This window comes from Sciurus vulgaris, assembly GCF_902686455.1.
Source record: "Sciurus vulgaris genome assembly, chromosome: 18".
Lineage (NCBI taxonomy): Eukaryota > Metazoa > Chordata > Mammalia > Rodentia > Sciuridae > Sciurus > Sciurus vulgaris.
The window spans coordinates 12002865-12022872 of NC_136479.1; the positions used below are offsets into that span (position 1 = coordinate 12002865).

The 20008-nt window shown below is 48.8% G+C and overlaps 1 protein-coding gene across 1 annotated transcript in view; it reads right to left on the bottom strand.

The window, feature by feature from the left end:
- The window catches only part of MYH11 (myosin heavy chain 11), a 91827-nt gene extending 76594 nt beyond the window's left edge, over positions 1-15233 (bottom strand). The window contains exons 1-2 of the mRNA XM_079120602.1: positions 14934-15233; positions 513-874 (exon numbers count right to left, since the gene is read on the bottom strand). Of these exons, the coding sequence (XP_078976728.1) occupies positions 513-857 (345 nt within the window). The 5' untranslated portion in view covers positions 858-874; positions 14934-15233. The remainder of the gene's footprint in view (positions 1-512; positions 875-14933) is intronic.
- Between the last annotated feature and the right edge of the window lie 4775 nt (positions 15234-20008).

Below are 20008 nucleotides of genomic sequence, written 5' to 3' on the forward strand. Positions count from 1 at the left end.
GTATTCAGTTTTTAAAAGCTCAGTGCAGCGGGCCACAGTGGTCAGGGGCTACCTTGCTGCACATACGACCCGAGTCCACTCTCATCTGCAGAGTCCTCCCAGAGGAGTCCCAGGTCCTACCTGGCCAGTCCCATTGGTGACAGGGAAGCTCTCCACAGACCCTCTGTGTCTCCCCCCACCTGCTGCCAGGATGGACCGGCCTCTCCACAAGGCCCGAGTTCCTCCTCACTCCCCAGGTGGAGGACAGGCTGGGCAAGACCCCTCTGAGATCTTTGGGGAGTGCATCGTGCGCTGGGCACCTGGACACGTGGTCACATGGACGCTCCGCACCTGCCATACGTGGGGAGGGTGTTGGCTCCCATTTTACAGAGAGGAAGAGCAAGGCCTCGGGAGGCTCCCTGCCTGCTCCCGGTGCCCCAGCTAGGCAGGGCCCGGGTGGAGTCCACCTGGTGGGTCTGGCGTGGGGCGACCCTGCTACCCCTCCCTGCCCCCGGGGCGGCCCGGACACTCACGTAGATGAGCCCCGAGAAGTAGCGCTCCCTCAGGTTGTGCAGCACCGAGGCCTCATTGAGGCAGGTCAGCTCCGCCATGTCCTCCACCTTGGAGAACTTGGGAGGGTTCATCTTCTGGATGTCGTCCTTGCCGACCGTGATCTTCTTGCCATTTTCCACCAGCTCCACGACCACCTCATCCCCCTTCTCCTCCTTAATGCTGGCCGCCTCAAAGCCCTGCTTCTCGGAAGGGACCCAGACCAGCTTCTTGGCCACCCAGTCGGCCTGGGCCACGGGGCTGTTGATGAAGTTCTTGTCCACGAAGAGGAACTTCTCGTCATCACTGAGTTGGCCCTTCTGTGCCATGGTGCCTGGTTGGTCCCCTGCGGAATAAGGTGATAGGGTCAGGATGAGGCCGGAACCAAGCCTTAAAGCCTTGCGTGTCTCGGCAGAACGTCCTGTGGTCTGCAGCAAGCGCCCACAGAGTTGGAGATATTCCCTGCAGCGTTGTCTATGTTGTGTAACGACCGGAACATTCCAAAGCCCTTCAGAGAACCATGTGCTTCACCAACAATAACAACAAAAGCCAAAGAACAACCGACGGCCATCAACTTGGGACTGGAGTGTAAACCAGCGCGTGTTCATGCACGAAAGCTACCCAGAGTCTGCGAGAAGCACGTCCATGGGTGTTGACCCAGACGACACCCAAACCTCACTGCTTACTGCAGAGTAAGGCCACATAGCAGCTGGCACAGCAATGCACGCCTGTAACCCCAGCAACTAGGGAGGCTGAGGCAGGAGGATCACGAGTTTGAGGCCAGATTCAGCAACTTAGTAAGACCCTCCAAATAAAAAGGGCTGGGAGTGTAGCTCAGTGGGAAAGCCCCCCTGGGTTCAACTCTCAGTACTGAAAACAAAAAAGCCACATATTGTTTGATTCTATTCATAAAAAATGTCCCCAGTAGGCAAATCCATAGAAATAAAGTTGATTAGTAATTGCCAGGAACTGGGGAATCATTACAGGGTGACAGGTGAGGGGTGCATCATTTCTCCTGGGGTGATAAAGTGTTCTAGAAGTTTTTTTAGTAAGGGGCACATAACTGAATATACTAAAAGTCACTGGATTGCACAGTTTAAGTTGGGAGGAGGCTGGTGCGTGGCTCGGTACAGAGCAGGTGTTCAGCAGGTGCGAGGCCCTGGATTCAGTCCCCAGGGCAAGACAAATAAATGGGGGCATCACACTGTCCACGAGTCACAGCCCAGTAAGGACCCGCCCACCCCAAGCCCCCGTGCTGGGGATTGAATCCTGATAAAGCTTTTTAAAATATAAAACAGCAGACCTAATAGTCCATTTTCCATCTAAACTACTTAGCATCTGCAGGCAAGAGAACTGGAGAAATAGACATTTATTTATAGTTTTTTTAACCTTCTATTGCTTTTCCCAATTTTAAGAATCATGGTAAAATGTATGCGACGTGAACTGTGTAGTCGTGACCATTTTCAGGTGAACAGCCGAGTGGCACTGAGCACGCTCACATCATATGGAGCGGCCGTCACCACCCTCGTCCCAGGACACTTCCCACCCTGCACGACAAACTGGGCACACGAGACCCTTCCCGCCCCGCCCCCCGCAGCTCCGGGGCGCCCTTCCACTCTCCATTTCCATTGCTCTAAGCACCTCCCCCAAGGGGACTCGTGGACTCGGCCTTTTTATGACGTTTTTTTCACTTGGCATAGTGAGCGTGATCAGGGTTCATCCCTACTGTAGCATGTGTCTGAAGTTATGTCCCCGCCAATGGGTGCCCAGATTGCTTCACATTTTAGTTATTATGAAGAGTGCTGGGCTAGGGAGATAGCTCAGTTGGTAGAGTGCTGGCCTCGCAAGCACAAGGCCCTGGGTTCAAATCCCCAGCACCACAAAAAATAAATAAATAAATAAATAGTGCTGCTATAAAGGTGGGTATACTCCCTGTCATATCTTTTGGTCATATTTGATTTTTTCTAACTATTAAATTTGTGATCAAGAAAAATAGATAGCTAGCTGGCGTAGTAGCACACACCTGTAATCCCAGTGGCTTGGAAGGCTGAGACAGGAGGATCGCAAATTTGAGGCCAGCCTCAGCAACTTAGTGAGGCCCTAAGCAACTTCAGGAGATCCTGTCTCAAATTTTTAAAAATGGGCTGGGGGTGTGGCTCAGTGGTAAAACAGTGGGTTAAATCTCCACTACAAAAAAATAAATAAATAAATAAAGAAAAAGAAAAAGATGTTCGATCTCACTAGTAACGGAAGAAATGCAGTTTAAGTATGAGACGTCAATCTTCACCTATTGCTTGGCTATGATGGAACCAGGATAGTTCAGAAAGTAGGATCAGGGCTCTGTCTATGTCCTTAGGATGGGAATCCCTGAAAACCACGCCTACCCCGGGTTTGACTCTGTCTCTCAGGACCAGCAGCCTGCCTGCACACAGGGACACTAGGGGATGTCCAGAGAGGGCGTTGCAGGACCCCTGGAAACGGGCAGCAAGTTCCTCAGTGCACATGGGACAATCACTGATAAAATGCTATGATTCTGCTAAATATTTAAGATGAGCTCTTTTATTTATGCCAAAGATTCTTCTCTTTCAACATATTTTTTGAAGGCTCATTTACAGGACATAAAATTCTCTCACTGTAAATGCACAATTCCACGGTGCTTCAGTGCACTTACAGAGGTGTGAGTTCGTCACAAGTTTTGGAACATTTCTATTACTCCAAAAGGGGCACCCGTATGCCTTTCTGTGGTCATTCCCTGTCCCTGTCCCCAGGCCTGGCAACCCCCAATGTGCTGCGTCTGTAAATTCATGTTTTCTGTACGTTTTGGATAAATGGAATCATACGACAGGTGGCCTCTGACCATGCTGCATCCATGCAAAGATACTCAGATATTTTAAAGTTAAAAAATATGTCTGAATGGAATACTACTCAGCAGCAAAAAGGGAAAAAAATGACTCAATAAAATAGCTACATCTCCAAGCACTGTGTTAAGTGAAAGGAGCCAGACCTCAAAACCCGCATGCTGTGTTTTTCTGTTGATGGAGAAGTCAAGAAAAAATAGTCATGGTGACAGCAGATCAGTAATTGCCAGGGTCACAGATTAGTAGTTGCATGGGGTTCATGATAATCACAGCATGATATAAACGTCCTGTATCATAACAATGGTGGTGATCATGTGGTTGCAAACATTTGGCAAAATTTTTTGAGTATAGTTAAAAATCAATGAATTGATATCATGTTAAGTGAGATAAGCCAATCTCAAAAATCCAAAAGACAAATGATCTCACTGATAAGCGGATAATGACACAAATGGGGGGTGGGAGAGGGGCAAGAATGGAGGAAAGAGGGACTGTATAGAGGGGAAAGAGAGGTGGGAGGTGTGGGGGGAAGGAAAAAAATAACAGAATGAATCAAACATCATTTTTCTATGTAAATGTATGAATATGCAAATGGTATGCTGTTACTCCATGTACAGAAACAACATGTATCCCATTTGTTTACAATAAAAATAAATTTTAAAAAAAATCAATGAATTGAGAAATTGGCAAATTTTACTGTATGTATGTTACACTTCAATAAAGTTAATTAAAATATTTATAATAAAATATTTTTTGTAATTTTATATGATGCATCTATATTTTTAAAAGTCTAGAACTATGGTTCTATCTGGTCTGGCATAGGACCATTTAAACATCAATTTAAAAAATAACTATAATAGCTGAAAGGCAAATATCTTTAAATCATGTGTCCATAATGATCGAAGAAATTCATAGATCATTCTTGCAAGACGAGCAAGGACCAACACATGATTTTGAAAAATGGTAAAGAAGTAGAGGAAACCAAATGATTGAGTCTGCCTTTCCTGTAAAAATCGTTCCTCGGGTAACCCAGTCGCTGAAAAGGAGAACTCTTTCTTTAGGTAAGATTTCAGTCGGGCACGGTGGCACATGCCTGTCATGCCAGCATCTTGGGAGGCTGAGGCAGGAGGATCAAGAGTTCAAGGCCAGCCTCAACAACTCAGCGAGACTCTGTCTCTAAATAAAATATAAAAAGGGCTGGGATGTGGCTCAGTGATTAAGCACCCCTGGGTTCAATTCCCAGTTTAAAAAAAAAAATTTCAATTCATTAACTGGTCTCTCAACATGGAGACCCCATTTGTGATTGCTTCTTGATCCTGTTGTCTGAATGTGTCCATGAGGAGAGCTGCCGGGCCAGCCAGTCCCTTTGGACTGCAGACCCTCTGAGTGTACCTGGGGAACTGCGCATGCCCCAACCAGCCCTACTTCTGCCCCACTCAGTGCTGCCATGCTCCAAAGAAATAGGCCACCGACTGAGACAGGATGTACAGCTACCAGGACCTACTGTGTGGTTGACACCCCTACTTCAACCAGAAATAATTCACACCTCCTTTGAATTCACCAAGAGCATGCCCACGCGTGGGTGGGTCTCAATCCCAGAGAGAAGGGTCAGCCTCAGATCCATGACGGCCCAGAGCCCGGCCACCCGCTCCTCTAACAGGAGACAATTTGGGGGGTGCACATTTCATAAGGAAAAAAAAATGCAAGAGACCCTTGTTCTAATATCTACTTTCCTCTTTCCAGGGTGAAAATAACAGCGATAAAATTCAGAAGAAAGGTTACTTCTCCCAGGGGACCAGATTAAGCAGCTAATTTTTTTTTTTTTTAAGGAGAAATAAGTGACTCATTCTATAAATCTGAATAATCACTGTAGCTATTCAAAATGTGAATGCATGCTGTTTTAGGTTTAACAATCACACTTTCCTGCATTTGAAAATTGTTAATAAATACTTCTGTTAGGATGGAATGAGCCCAAGAGCATCCTCCTCCCTGTGGTACCAGCTGATCTGAATCATCTGCCCACCTAGGGGGAAGAAGTCCAGTGAGTTACTGCAGAAATTGACTCGAATGTAACCATTTTGTAACCCTTAATAAAATACTAGATCTTGGCAATGACTCTCAGCAGCTGTGGAGACCACTAGACCAAGGGTCCTCACACAGCCTTGTGTGCAGGTTTGGGGTGGGACCCAATCATTGGTATTTTGGGGGTTTTGGTTGACAAGCTTTCCTGTTGTTGTTGGGGTTTGTGTAGTCAGTGCTGGGGATCAACCCAGGGCCTTGTACCCACAATCGCCCGCTGAGCTCTGTTCCCAGCCCCAAAAATTTGTGTGTCTAACAAATCCCAGGGGGTGGCTGGACCAGAGTCAGCATTTCAAGCCCAGCTGTATTAGATAAAAAGTTGACAGAGGACTTGATCGTGAATGATCAGGCTAGCGCCATCTAACTCTACTAATTAATCAACATCGCAAAGGGCAGAAAAGACATTCTAAGCCTGCAGGTGGGTCATCAGGGAACACTGCTATCCCCACCAAGCCATCTTCCAAGAAAGGGAAGCGGGGACTCGGGCTGATGGAGCTGGATCTGACGCCTTTTCACAGGAAAGACGAGGCACCCGTGGGGGACACTTTAAACCACATCGAGGGCATGCTGCAAAGCCCAAAGGGGAGGAACCACAGGGCAAGTGACTTCAGTACCAAAGGAAGTGCAAACTAAAATGGAGCCCAGAGAGTCAACTTGGAAAGAAGAGAAAGGAAACAGCGGAGATGTTTCAAATGGACCGATCTGAATCAACCCAGCGCATGTGGGTTGGAGTCGATCAAGGGTGGCTTGCTCGTTGATCGGCAGTCAGGGAAGGACGCCCGGATGGGGGAAGCAGACCCACGTTCCAATCTGATGAATTTATGCAAACTTCTGCGTCAGTATTGGACATGTAACGGGCACCTCCCAGGGCTGTCTGGGTTACCTGAGACAGGTATACCCAACACGCTCCTGAGACAGGTATACCCAGTGCACCGTGTCTACAGCTTTCCAGTTCCCTTTGCTGTAAAGCACTTTGTTCCTTTAAAAAAAAAAACAAAAAAAAAAAAAAAACAAAACACACACACACACACACATGCATGCGAGCGCATTTGCACTGTGAATGAGCCAGAGCCCCTGCAAGTGGAACCTGCTTGTCTGCAACTGTGTAACCAAGTGATTTCCTATTTTTCATAAGATGCTGTAGTAGACTGTGCTACTTTGTTGACGGACAGAAGAAATGGGAGGCGTAGAAACCAAGGAAGATTTTACCCAAGTCCAGTGACGGGTCTTTCTGCTTCTGCATGTATTTCAAAAGTTTTGTAATGAAAAACAGGCACAATAAAAGATACCTGGTCACTGGGCACAGTAGCACACCCTGTAATCCCAGCGGCTCGGGAGGCTGAGGCAGGAGGATTTCAAGTTCAAAACCAGTCTCAGCAAAAGCCGAACACTAAGCAACTCAGTGAGACCCTGTCTCTAAATAAATTATAAGATAGGGCTGGGGATGTGGCTCAATGACCAAGTGCCCCCGAGTTCAAACCCTGGTACCAAAAAAAGAGAAAGGAAAAAAGATACCTGGTATGAGAAGTCTGGGGAAGAGCCCCCACACCCAGCACACACAGCAAATCACAAAGGTATGCTTTATGTTTTTTAAAAGCAATGCTTTGAATGGAGAATTTTGCAAGATTGAATGTAGTTGTTAGGGAGAAAACAAAACATTTGAAAGCACTCTCCTTCAGAAAAAAGAAAAAAATGTATAACCTCGTTTTAGAGAATTTCTTAGACTCCTTGGTGTCAAAGTGATATGATTTTGTGTATTTAGAGAATCCTGACTATTTAGGGACGGAGAGGATTGGGGATGGAACGGTATGCCTGGGGTTTATTGCAAAACCATCCAAGTGAGCAGAAATGAACGGGGTCAGGAACTGGCCAGGTGGAACCAAACGTGTGTGGCTGAGGATGAGTGATGGGTGCCCAGTAGTGTGTAATCCTGGTCTCTCTGTTTTGCACATGCTTGAGATTTTTCTTAAAAGGAAAAATAAAACTATATACAATCTGTGAACCTGTCTTCCACTTGAAGCAACAAGGATATGGTGTCCTCTCACTGGAGCTCTGCTGCACATCCAGGGCTGTTTCTGAACACCCAGCAACAGCTGCCACCCGAGGACCCCTGAGCTAACTCCTTCATATGCATATTATTAAGTAACATCGCCACAGCCAGCTGCAGCTTAGATATATGGACACTGAGGCTCAGAGAGGTGAAGGAATCTACCTGAGGTCACACAGCTAAGAAGCTACAGAGCTGGAATCTGAACCGGGTGTTCTCTGGAGCCTGTGCTTGTCCCCCTTCCACAGAAGCTTGGTGGGCTTGTCAGAAGCTCAGTAGGACATTTTAAACAAATGAACCAATTCTTTAAGGGGCCTGGCACATAATAAACATTCAATATGGACTCGGATCAGATTAAATGAACTACAGTTCCAGACTGGGAGAAAGTGTAACTCTTACAGAAACTGTCCTGGGCAACAGGATGCAGATACAAAAATAATATGGTTTAAATGAGCTCTTGAACCAGGGAAAAGGAATCTATGGTGACAGAGGCCAGAGAAGGAATTACCCTGGGGAAGAAGGGCCCGGAAGGTGGGCAGAGGGGAACTTTGAGGGCTGGTGTTCTAGGTCTTGACCTGAGTGCCCATCATGAGCACGATCACTTTGGAAAAATTTGTCAAGCTGCAGGGTGTGTGTGCTTTTCTGGATGTAAAACACTTCCTTTCTTGTTTCTTTTTATCTTAATTGCAGCAAAATACTCCCAACATAAAAAGTCCCCTGGTACCCGTGGAGGTGCACAGCTCCATTGTGGCATTTTTACATTGCCATGCAACCAACAAGGAGTGTTCTAGACAGTGGCCAATGGCAGCACCAGGGCCGAGACTGCCGGTTTGTTTGGAGCAGCGTGACAAGTGAGGGACTCTATAATCACCACATGGAGGAGCTGCCTTAAGAGCCAAAATCTCAACAGAAAAATCAAAGTATGCAGGATCAGCACCCCTAGGAACCTCATCTCATCCAGGGTGCACACACGCCACTGAGATCAAGTGCAGAGATTCCGTCTCTGTCCATAAAGAGGGGTGAGCGGCACTGGCAGGCTCTGCTCAGCTTTGCTCCTCTGACAGCCACCAAGTGTGAAGCCACTTTGGTCAAGGGAAGCGGATGAGGGATGAGGGATGAGGGATGCTTGGATTCATGATGCAATGGTGTTTCCCAGACTGGGCTCTTTGGAACCCTCATCCCCTGAAACACTTGGGTAGAGCGGGATTGGATATTGCAAAGCTCTTCGGACACAATACTGATGTCAAATCCGCTCGGAAGGTGCCACATGTTCCCTGCCCTTCATGAGATGCACAACACACATCAGGACATCCAGGTTCCTGGCAGATCTTGAAATCCAAACACTACCTACCCCTTCTGAACCTTGGGCTCCCATAATGACACTTGGCCACATATTTGCCCTTGAGAAAAGTCAGTGAGCCCAGCAAATCTAGGAAACCAACAGTAATTATAATAGCTGCTAAATTGTAGCAAGTGCCTGCTACTATCTCATTTAATCCCCTCAAAAGCCCTGGAAGGGACATCTTCTCTCCTCCATTACAAATGAATAAGCGAGAATCGAGCACAGTGGTGCACACCTATAATCCAGGGGCTCAGGAGGCTGAGGCAGGAGGATTGCAAACTTGGGGACAGCCTCAGCAACTTAGCGAGGCCCTAATCAACTTGTCTCAAAGTAAAATAATAATAAAAGGGCTGGGGACGTGGCTCAGTGGGAAAGCGCCCCTGGGTTAGCTCTCCAGTACCAAAGACAGCAGCACAGGAGTAAACAGAGGGTAGGCAAGGTGCCACCCTTGCATGGCTGGTGACCATGGAAGCTCACGGGGGGTTTTCAAAGATCTGGGATGGCTTGTCCCCTCGAGGACGGATGATAGGCATGCCCGGGACACATCCTGTGTCTGTCTTGGCAACTTGAAGGCTCTAGGTAACTTAGGTTTTTCTGGTTGCTGTTTTAATTTTTGTTCACTGGGTCCTGGGGGTTGAACCCAGAGGAGCTTCACCACTGAGCCACATCCCCAGCGGATTTTTTTCCTCTTCTTCTAATCTTGAGACAGGTTCTTGCCAAGTTGCCGAGGCTGACTTTGAACTTGCGATCCTCCTGCCTCAGCCTCCCGAGCTGCTGAGACCACAGGTATGCACCATGGCATGCGGCTAGTTAATTCTGCTTTATTGCACAAGGACTTGCCCCCGCCTGCACACAGAGCTTGAGTTTGGTCGCAGGGTGGGTAGTGACAATAAGGCAAAGAGCATCAGGCCAGGCATTCAGCGAGTCGCAGGAGGAAGGGGTGTAGCGGGCTCAGCTGCCCAGGTCAGAGCACAGGGCCGGCGTGGATCCTGGGTGCCAATGAACGAGGCCCGGGTCGCTGCCCTGTGTGGCCCTTGCTTTAGAGCCTTTGTGTGGTGATATCTGGTGCTGGACAGAGCTTTTTGTGGGGTCTCTCCTGGGCATGGCAGGAGGTTGGCAGCACCCCCAGGCCCCACCTACTTGATGCCAGTAGCCACCGTCACCCTAGCCAAGACAATAAGTGATGTGCCCAGCATGGCCAAGGCCCCTGGGGCTGAACCACGCCAGTCAAGAGCCACAGCTTTAGGGTGAAACAGACTGGCCAGGGAGATGGTCACAGCGGGGCGGGGACAGCCATCGCCCAGCCTGCCCTGCCCGAAGGCCAAGTGTGGCAGGTCGGCAAGTTGATTTCCTTCTCTGGGCCTTGTATCCCCCCCTCCACCCATTTAAAAGAAAAGGATGGACTGGCCTAGCTTGCTATTTTCTGGTTCCTGTGATTCAGGGTCAGTGTTGAAGCTGAATCAATCGAGAATGTTCAACTACTTTTTCTTTTAGCATCTGTTTTACTTTGCACAGAGGAACTCAGGGGTCAAAGATCTTATCCCCTCTCCTTCAGCACTAATGAGAAATACATAACACGTCCCAGAGACCACAGGACCTGCACATCACCAGCGTCCCTTGGGAGTTTGCCACCAAGGCGCAGCCTCAAGGTTCTGGACCAGTGACTGAGCAGTGGAGAGCAATGCAGTGGCCAGTCAGAGAGTCAGTAGTTCTTCAGAATTTAGACGCAGACAATGACACTGAGCCCGCGGTGGCCGGAGGCACTGCTGAGGAGCTCCGAGGGGCAGACCCTAGTTCAAGGCTGGGCCAGGTTAGGGAGTCACACGAGGGGAGGAACTGAGCACTCTAAAGGCACAGAGCTCCAGGCCAAGATGACCTCAGGAGGCCTTCTGGGTGACAGATCTGTTAGTAACAGTCATAATATTCCATCTGAAAAGCTCCAATATCTAACACTGAGGGCTGGCCTGACCCCCAAGTAGAAAATGCCACACTTGACCTTCTGTGACAGGTCGCAGTTCAAACGCAGCAAGACCATATGAAACCACCTGTCGGGCTACTGCCTAAGGAACGTATGAAGAAACGACTTTCGTGTTTAGATTTGGGTCCTATCGCCAAGATGGCTCAGTATGTATCCACAACCATTCAAAAACCCGAAAACATATCTGAAACACTTTCGGTCCCAAGCACTGCAGACAAGAGACAGTCGACCTGTATGAGGACGTTCCCTGAAGCACTCTTTATAAGAAATGGGGCGTGAATCTGGCATATTTTAATAAGGGATTAAGTAAGATATTGTAAGATGTAAGCAGATCAGTGCCAGAGCATGCAGATATAGAAAAATGTTGAAAACATGGCATTAGGTGAAAAAATAAAGCTAGTTGACAGAATGCCAATATTTACAAAAAAAGGAAAGTTTGATTTAGAAAACCTTTTGGAAAGATTCACAAGACTCCATTTACCATGACTACATGCAGAGACGGAAGAGAAGGGGACAAATATAATCTATTTGGAGATCAGGGAATGGCGGTTCCAAACACGGGCCCCCTCCCTCTCCCAAGGGAAGATGAGGGACAGACATTCCCCAGTATCCAGGGACACCAAATCCAATGACGCTCAGGTCCACAATGATGGCACAGAAGCTGTGCACATCATCCCGCACACGTTAGGTATCTCTGGAGTACTTAGAAGACTAACCACAGTGCGAATGTTCTAGAAATAGTTGCTCTACTGTATGATTTCAGGAATGATAAGAAAAAAATCTGTACTTGTTCAGGAGAGATGCAGTTTTAAAAAAATATTTTCAACTCATGGTTGATTGAATTCATACATGTGGACCCAACGGTATAGCAATGTGGAAACTCCACTCTGCAGAGAGCAGGCAGGTCTGGTGACCTTTTCTTCGTGACTTTGATGAGGATGGGTCCCTGAAACCCAGGAAGTCAGCAGTGTCTGACCTCCCCCTTCTGGAAAGGTGGGCAGCTTCCTCCTCTAATCCCACACGAGAGTTCCCTTCAACTTCTTACCTGGCCTTCTCCAAACTCAGTTTGTGGCCATGGTTAACGTGACCAAAAGTCAGGGGTGAAGGTTGGAGGACCAGAGAGCCAGATGGACTTCTCCTGGGCACGGGTGAGCCCGGAAGAGTCCACAGAGACCCTGAGCAAAGCAGGAATGTGCCAACATAACTGGAGTTTGTGATATTCTGACACAGGTAAGGAAATGTGTTTCTGATAAGTTTCTGTTCACTACTTTGAGCCCCAAATGGGGGCTGAATTTGCAAAGAGGGATTGCACAAAAAATAAGGCAAAGTTCCTCCATTATAGAAAAACCGTACTGGGCTCTTTCTGGTTCTGCCAAGATGAGCTGGGCCACATGGAGCAACCTCCTCAACATCTCTGGTCATATTCATCATAAATGACTACCTACTGAGGTTCCGCAGATGCCAAACACTGTGCTAACCCTTCATACGTATTATCTAACTCTCCCCAAAGGGTAATCCCTCAGGCTCTGGAATTAGAAAGATCTTGGATTGTGGGATCCTGTCTTATTGGCTAGTTGGACTATGGAACAAGTAACTGATAATCCACACCTGTAAAATAGGGCCCATGATAACTCGTACCTACTCCGAAGGGTTGTTGCAAGGTCTTAATACAGTGCCCAGCAAGGCTTCCACATTCTGTCCATCACCAGCGCAAAACTAACATTGGCTGTTCTCATTAGTCCCATTTGACAGATGGGAAAACTGAGGCCGGGGGCACCCAATGTGGATGGCTTTTAAATTTGTTCATGAACTTCTAGGACTCTAATGGAATTAAAATTGAACTGGGTTTTTCAGAAAAATCTACTGGGTCGAATTCTGGAACAGTCCCTCCTGAAGCACAAATGTCACCTGTTTGGATTTGATACATTGAAAATATAGGAGACGACTTTTCCACCAAAAATAAAAACTTCTAAATAAAAAAGAGTGGGAAAAAGGATCCCCCTTTCCTCCCACGTTTCTTCTCTTCTGGGCTTCTCCACTGGTTCTCGCCGGGAAGGACAAGGCAGAGAAATCCCCAGGGCCTTGAGCGGCAAGGCTGCAGGGCAGGGTAATTGGCAAGGGGGCCAGAGATGGCCTCATGGAAAACGCTACCATAAATGGGCATGTTTGCCTCCATCCCAGCCCTCCCACAGAAAAGTAATGATAAATCCATAACAAATACCTTGTACGGAATAGCACGTCTATTTCGGACATGATAATAATAATAAAAAAAAAAAAACCCACAGTGTTTATGAGGCAACCCCCAGAGGCCTCTCAAAGGAGACCCAGCAAGCTCCCATTTTGGGCTCTAGGGATGGCAGCCCACCTCAGGTCACCAACTCTAACTAGATCACCACTGGGGAACAAACAGTGCATTTCATTTTAAATTTGTAAAAGGTCAGTTTGAGTTTTCTTCAAAGAGATGATGATAAATATTTACTTTGCTGGAAGCATTTGGTCCTACCGGAAACCTGACTCCAACAAGAAGTTTTTGTCCTTAGTCAAAAAAAAAAAAAAAAAAAAAAAAAAAAAAAAAAAAAAAGCTCGTAGGGTTAAGGATATAAACTTGGCATCACATGGACTGGAGAATAGGTTCCATCACTGACTGTGTGACATTGGGCAAGTTACTTAACCTCTCTGAGTCTCGGCTGCCTTCTATATTAAACAAGCATCATGACAACTCTCTGGTGAGCTTGTTGCAATGATTAAATAATATCACTTAGTGTCAATTCTGCTGCAGGGTCTCCCACCTGTGTGTGCCATCAACGGTAGCTACCTTGGTCACAGAAGACCACAAGAACATTTTCCTTGAAATAACACTCAACATTCTACATACACCCTGCCACAGACAACTTGCAGTTCAGCATCTTCAAGTTCCTTTTCTTTAAGTCAATGCTAGAATCTTATCTTTAAGTAGACCCGACCAATGGTCACCAGGGAGAACTAGTGAAGCCATCTGTTCGCAGTCCGACTTCCTGTTGCTGAACCTGCCAGCGCACGCTGTCATCTATCAGTTCTAACCACTGTAACTAACCGCGCCCCGCTTCGGGTTTCTCAATGTTTTCTTTTGCTTCTCGACAAGCATGGCTTTGAATGGTGCCTTTCCAAAAGTGGCGAAATCCCCACCAGCTCCGCGTGCAGGCAGCCACCCGCTCCTGCCAGGCCCACCTTGTCAGACACCAGAGCGACTTTTACACTTCTGGGTCTGCAGGACGCCCAGCACGGTCCTGCCCCACACACCTGTTGGTCAAGGGAGCGAATGGGAACTCGGGCATCCGCCCGGGTATCTGGGGCCTTGGGGTCAACCGGGATGAGGCTTGCTTTCTGTTTTTTTCAGTCTGGAGAGACTGGGTCTGAAGAAAATTGGGCTGTCATCAACAAACCTCATCTTGCTAAGCCAGCTTTATCTTCCTGGAGTTATCAGCAGGCACAGCCCCTCACTGATGAGAGGCACCCCCTCTCCAGGCCTTTAACTGATTAACACCTCCTCAGCAGACTCAGCCGTGAAACCCCCCTGCAGCTGGGCTTTCCCTGACCGTGTGGCAGCCAAGTGTGATTGTGGGGGAAGCTCAGCTGCACTTTTTTGTGCCTAGAATTAGAGTGAACAGCCTGATGTTTTGCAGCTGGACAGCCCATAACAGGTAGTATCTGGGAGTCCTGATTTTTCCATTTAGTGACACCGGGCATGGAACAATCCAGGGTCCCAGGGCCTCACACAACCTGGGCAAGAGTCTACGCCGAGCTGCACCCCCAGCCCTGATTACTAGTTCAATCTTTTTTTTTTTTTTTTGACGTGGGTGGGGGGGTGGGGAGAGTACTGTTTTCCCGGAGATTCTAGCAGCGCTAGAGTTGGATCCAGGCACTACCAAGGTGGCACTCCTCACTGTCAACCTTGGGAAACGTTGATCTGGGACAAACCCAGGACCCGGGGTGGCAGGGTACCCTGCTGAAACCCTTACAAGAGGATCAGAGACCCCACGGCGTTCCCCAGCGCCTGCAGAATGCCTTACCATAGGACCCTCAAACCCACCACCCACTCCGCCCCAGCAAGACACCCCTACTTACAGATCTCCTACTGGGGGGCCGGCGGAGAGACTGGATGGAGAGCTCAGATCTGGCACACCTCCCAGGCCGGGGCGTCCAAATCTCCCTGTGCGTCTCGGACGCCCGACTTTATAGACCCTGAGCTGGGGCGGTGAGAAAGGGGAGGTGGCCGCGGGGGCGGAGCGGGAAGGGTTCCACGTGCGGCCTCCGCGGCGCCCCCTGCAGGGCCCGAGAAGAGCCGCGGTCACTCCGGGCCCCGGGCGCACCTGGCCCGGGCGGTCGCGCAGGGGAGCGCACCCCGAGCGGGCGCGAGGCCCTGGGGGAGCGCCTGTCACGGGCCGGGCATCTTGGCCCTCACTTGGGTCCCTAGAGAAAGGCGTGGAGCGGGCGGCGTCTATATGGGATACTGAGTGTCTTCCCTAATTCCAGCCTCCTGGGCTTTAACCTCTTCCTGCCCGTGCAGGGCACCGTGGCGGGTCTGTCTGGACGCCTGGCTCCCTGGTTCGCATTTTATTCGCCTGCCGCGTGCTGGGAAGGGGCCGGCCGCGCTGCGTGAAGGCGAGGGAGAGGGGATTTTTTGGTTTTCGAACTTTGCAAAGCGCAAGGCAGGCGTCCCTCCTTCCCACCCCGGCTGCTGGGAAGTTTTACTTTTCCCAGCTGGCCAGCCCACCTCGCCCCACCCTGCCACGAGCAAAATTCAGACACCCCCGCTGTGTGACACCAGCCCTCAGGTGTGCCCTGGCTAGCGAGGTGACCTTGGGCAAGTGGTTTCGCTGCTCCCAGCCTTGGCGTCAGCAAAATAGGATGTGGGAGTCGGGGTGGGGCGGGGCCACTGTGTAATTTGCAGGGTGCGGGTCACCGTCCTAGGAGAATGTGGGGGGTCACTGCGCTGCAAGTCTCCCGCTGATCCTCCCCGCCAAGAACCCATAGATCAAGAAGTCGCCTGCCATTTCCCTCCTTCTTGCCGGGTCTGGCACTTCCCGTGGGTCTAGCCTGTCTGCATCCCTCCGTCCAGTGGGGCCTCTGTCCCCTCCTCCTCTGTCCCCGCACATCTCTGTCTCTGGTCTCTGTCTCTCTCCCTGGCCGCCTTCTCCCGGTCGCTTTCCTCTCTGTCACACGCACGCACAGGCCATAAAAGGAAGTCGAGGCAGCGAGCTGGCCCCGCTCCAGGCCGGGGACGCCCCGCTCCCCGTGCGGACCCGCTCCGAGGTTCCCGGGCCGGTCCTCTCTCCCCGGCGCTGGGCGGGAGACAACCCAAAAAGGACAGGCGCGGGCTCCTTCCTGCAGGAATTCCCAGCGCCGCATACCAGCCGGGGCTGCCCGCTCCCCCTGACTAAATATGGTGCGGAGCAGCCTCCCGGCGCGGCGGCGGGCGGGGAAGGGGACGGCCCGCATCCCGCAGCTGGCCGCAGCCGCGGGGTGCAGGGGGACCCCTCTACTAGGGCAGGGCAGGGCCGCAAGGGGCAGCCTCCAGGCCCACATGGGCCCAGCCTCTTCAGGCCGCAGGATCTGGGGAGAGGGCTAAGAAGTTGGGAAGACCCTTGGCAGACTGTCTTTGGCCCCCGCCCTGTTCAACACTCTGCCTCTTGCAACCAATGTTAATTCATTGCTATCCCCATTTTGCAAGCGAGAAGATGGAGTCCCTGCAGGAACTCGTTGCATGGATTGGTGCTAGAGCATGGACAAGCATGGATTGGTGCTAGAGCTTTATGAAAGCAGAATCACATCCAGGCAGGAGACATTCGGGGACATGGCCAGGAAAGGCCTGGTAGGAGCTGAGGGCAGATGTCCCAGAGTGCACCTGCCACTGCTACTTCGTAGCTGTTCCACCATGAGCAAGTCATTTCACCTTGCCATGCCTCAGATTCCCCAGCTGGAAAATAGGGAGAACATCAGCCACTTGCTGTTTCGTGCTAGCCAGTCCCCAATGTGGGCCTGCAGATGGCAGTGCTTCTCCCGGGCTGCTTATTCTCAGTGAATGGGAAGCCAAGTCCCACTGCGCCGGGCCTTCCTTACAAAGCCCAACGAGCCTTACCGCCTCCCAGGCCCCTCGAAGACAGCGCTGTGCGCCTCAGGCCTTCCTGGTCCTGTCTCCAGCCCTTCAGCGTCAAGTCCACCTGGTTTTCACCCTTGGAGACATCTGAGCCCAACCCCCACCCCCTCAGAGGCCTAAATCCGACTGCCAAGAACAGCCAGTGTTCCCCGGCTTGGCTCGGGAAGTTCAGGGTAAAGCTCTTTGGAAAATGACAAATGAGCTGCTTCCCCACATACCTTTACACATCTACACTGTAAAAGGAGTGGAAATTGTCCTTGCGTTAGCAGAGAAATAACCAGAGGGGGAAGACTAAGCCAATCATCACCTTCCCATCCTGGAAAGAGTCCTGAGCGCTGGCCCAACCCAACCTGGCCCCCTGGAAGGAAGAACTGGCATTTCCACCACAGGCCTTAACAATGGTAGTCCAAAGGCCTGCAGCTGATTTTTGAAGAACTTGTTAATAACTTTACAAAGAGAATAATTGTAAGTAAAGACTTAGAAGCCAATGCTCAGATTTACTGCATTCTCTCATGTGGTTCTTGTAATAAGAATATGGTGTAGGTACGGGTTTGGAGAGGTTAGATAACCAGAGCAAGCAGCCTAGCGGTGGGGCAGAAGTCCAACCCCTGCCTGAGTCTGCAGGGAGCACCAGTCTGAGACTTTGAACACGAGATCCGCTAAGCACGCACCAGCCTAGATGCTGTGGGCTTGTAGCTGAACCTGAGTCCATTTTCTCAAAGAAAAAGCAACAGATCAGACTCTGCCTCATCCACCTTGCTGGGTTGTTAAGTATGACTGCATTGAAGTTTCCTATCCACTATTCCATACCTTCTGGCACACTCTAGTGCCCAGGTCAGTATGTTCACATACCACCATTCAGTAGGTGCTGGTCCAGTGCACGAAGTTCAGGTGTTTGAATCTTCAGAAGTGCATTCTTCTGCAAATTAAAGCAGATGCCTGTTTTAGTTCTCATGTCTCAAAAGGTCAGTTATTTTAAGATGGAGACAAAAAGCTGCTTTACAAAATGTCACTTTGAATGCTGTCAGATAGTTTTCCTTGGCACACCTTTTCTTCGAGGGACCATTGAATGCGTGTTTCTGTGAACTGTGAAACAAGATAGCAGAGAAGAAATCTTTCTCTCACTCTTTTTAAAAAATATTTTTTGCTGTTTTCAAAAAGCCCCAAAGTGTGATCCCTCCAGTTTTTATTTTGAGGTCCTAAGTTATATAGGTCTCCCTAAGTTGCCCAGACTGGCCTCTAACTTGCAATCCTCCTGCCTCGCCTCTTGAGCCACTAGGCTTACAGGTGTGTGCCACAGCACTCGGCCCCTTCTGATTTTTAGTATTATCAAAGATAGTGTCCAAGCATGGTTTATGCCTGTGTGTGCTTCAGGATTCATTGACTTAAAAGGTAAATAAATTTGTTTAAATACTTAGAAGGCCCCAGGTATCAACTCAAGCCACCTGGTCCAAGATACCTGATCCCTTGCACAGCCCATGCCACCTGCCTTGTGGGAGCACTTCTGTCCCGGCCACCACGGCCGCACGCTTCTCCAGGTGTAAGCCTGTACTGGGTAGTGACCTGCCATGCTCCTTGTCACCCATTTCCAACGCTGCTCTCATGGTGACTATAGATTCTCTACCACTATCTTAGGAAGGGTCGTAAAAGATTCTCCATAAAAGCAGTTAGTTTCTTACAAAACCAAACATTTTCTTACCATATGGTCCAGCAAGTGACACTTTTGAGGAATTTAACCAAAGGAGTTGAAAACTTGTGATCAAAACAAATAACCTGCACATGGATGTTTATAGCAGCTTTATTCATAATTGTCCAAACTTGGAAGCTGCTAGTATGTCCCACAGTGGGGGAATGGATAAATAACAATGGGATACTATACAAGACTAAAAAGAAACGAGCTTTCAAGCAATGAAGAAATGAGGGAAGTATAAATGCACATTACTGCATGAAAGAGGTCAGTCTGAATGACTCCAGCTACAGTTGTCTGCAAAAGGCTGAAAAAGCACAGCAGAGGATTTTGAGCATGAAGCTCTGCTGCATAATACTGTGATGTGAACGCATGCACCTACACCTTGTCCAAAACCACAGGCTGTACAGTGATCCCTAATGCAACCATGGACTTTGGGTGATGAGATTGTGTCGAAGTGGGCTCCTCCAGGGTAACCAAGGTGCAGGGGCAGGGAGGAGCTGAGAGCGCTGTACCTTCCGTTAGCTGTGCACCTAAAGCTGCTTTAAAAAATAAAATCTACTTTTAAGAAGGTAGTTTTTCTTCATTTTCATTTTTAAAACTTCATGGAGATCACAGCCTGTGGGTAACAGTTGTTACAAAACTCAAATACCAAGTGGCTGGGAAGCACGGCCCAAAGGGCCTTTAAAGGCAGATTCTCACAACTCGAGCCTTCATGTGCACTTGGCTTTAGGTTAAAAGAACTCACCAAGTTTTCAGTCACACAGGCATGGGAGCCATGCACAAATGTGTACTCGCACATAATTATAAAGTGATTCGTTTATTCTGTGCAAACATATATGCTAAGCCTAAATTTTTCATCTTCAAAAGCCATCTCTGAGCCTACTGGGAGTTTCTAGGCTACCCACCTTTTAAATTTCTACCTCTCCTAAATCTCTTCTGTTCCATTTTCCCATTTGATTTCTGTGTAAATTCAATATTTTTCCCCAGAAAACTCTAACATTTCTAGAAGATAACTTCTCCCAACTCTAAGAAAACCACCAGCAAGGTGCAAACGGTGCATTTTGAGAGCAGTCTCATGCATCTTCCCAACTTTTACTTCTTTCCTTGAATATATATTCGTTTTTCTTTCCTTGAGTACTTTCCATGTCTCAGGTCATCTCCTTTTTGAGCTACTGGATTATAAACTGACACTGTTGATAAATCCCAAGCATAGAAATTTCCAGAGCAGATTTTCTCAACTTTAAAAACATGGAGTCCTCCTTTTTGGATAATCATAAAAATATCAGTGAATGTTTTGTCTCTTCTTTTGCAAATATAAAGTCTGTTTTTCAAGCCACATCTGGCCCTCAGGTT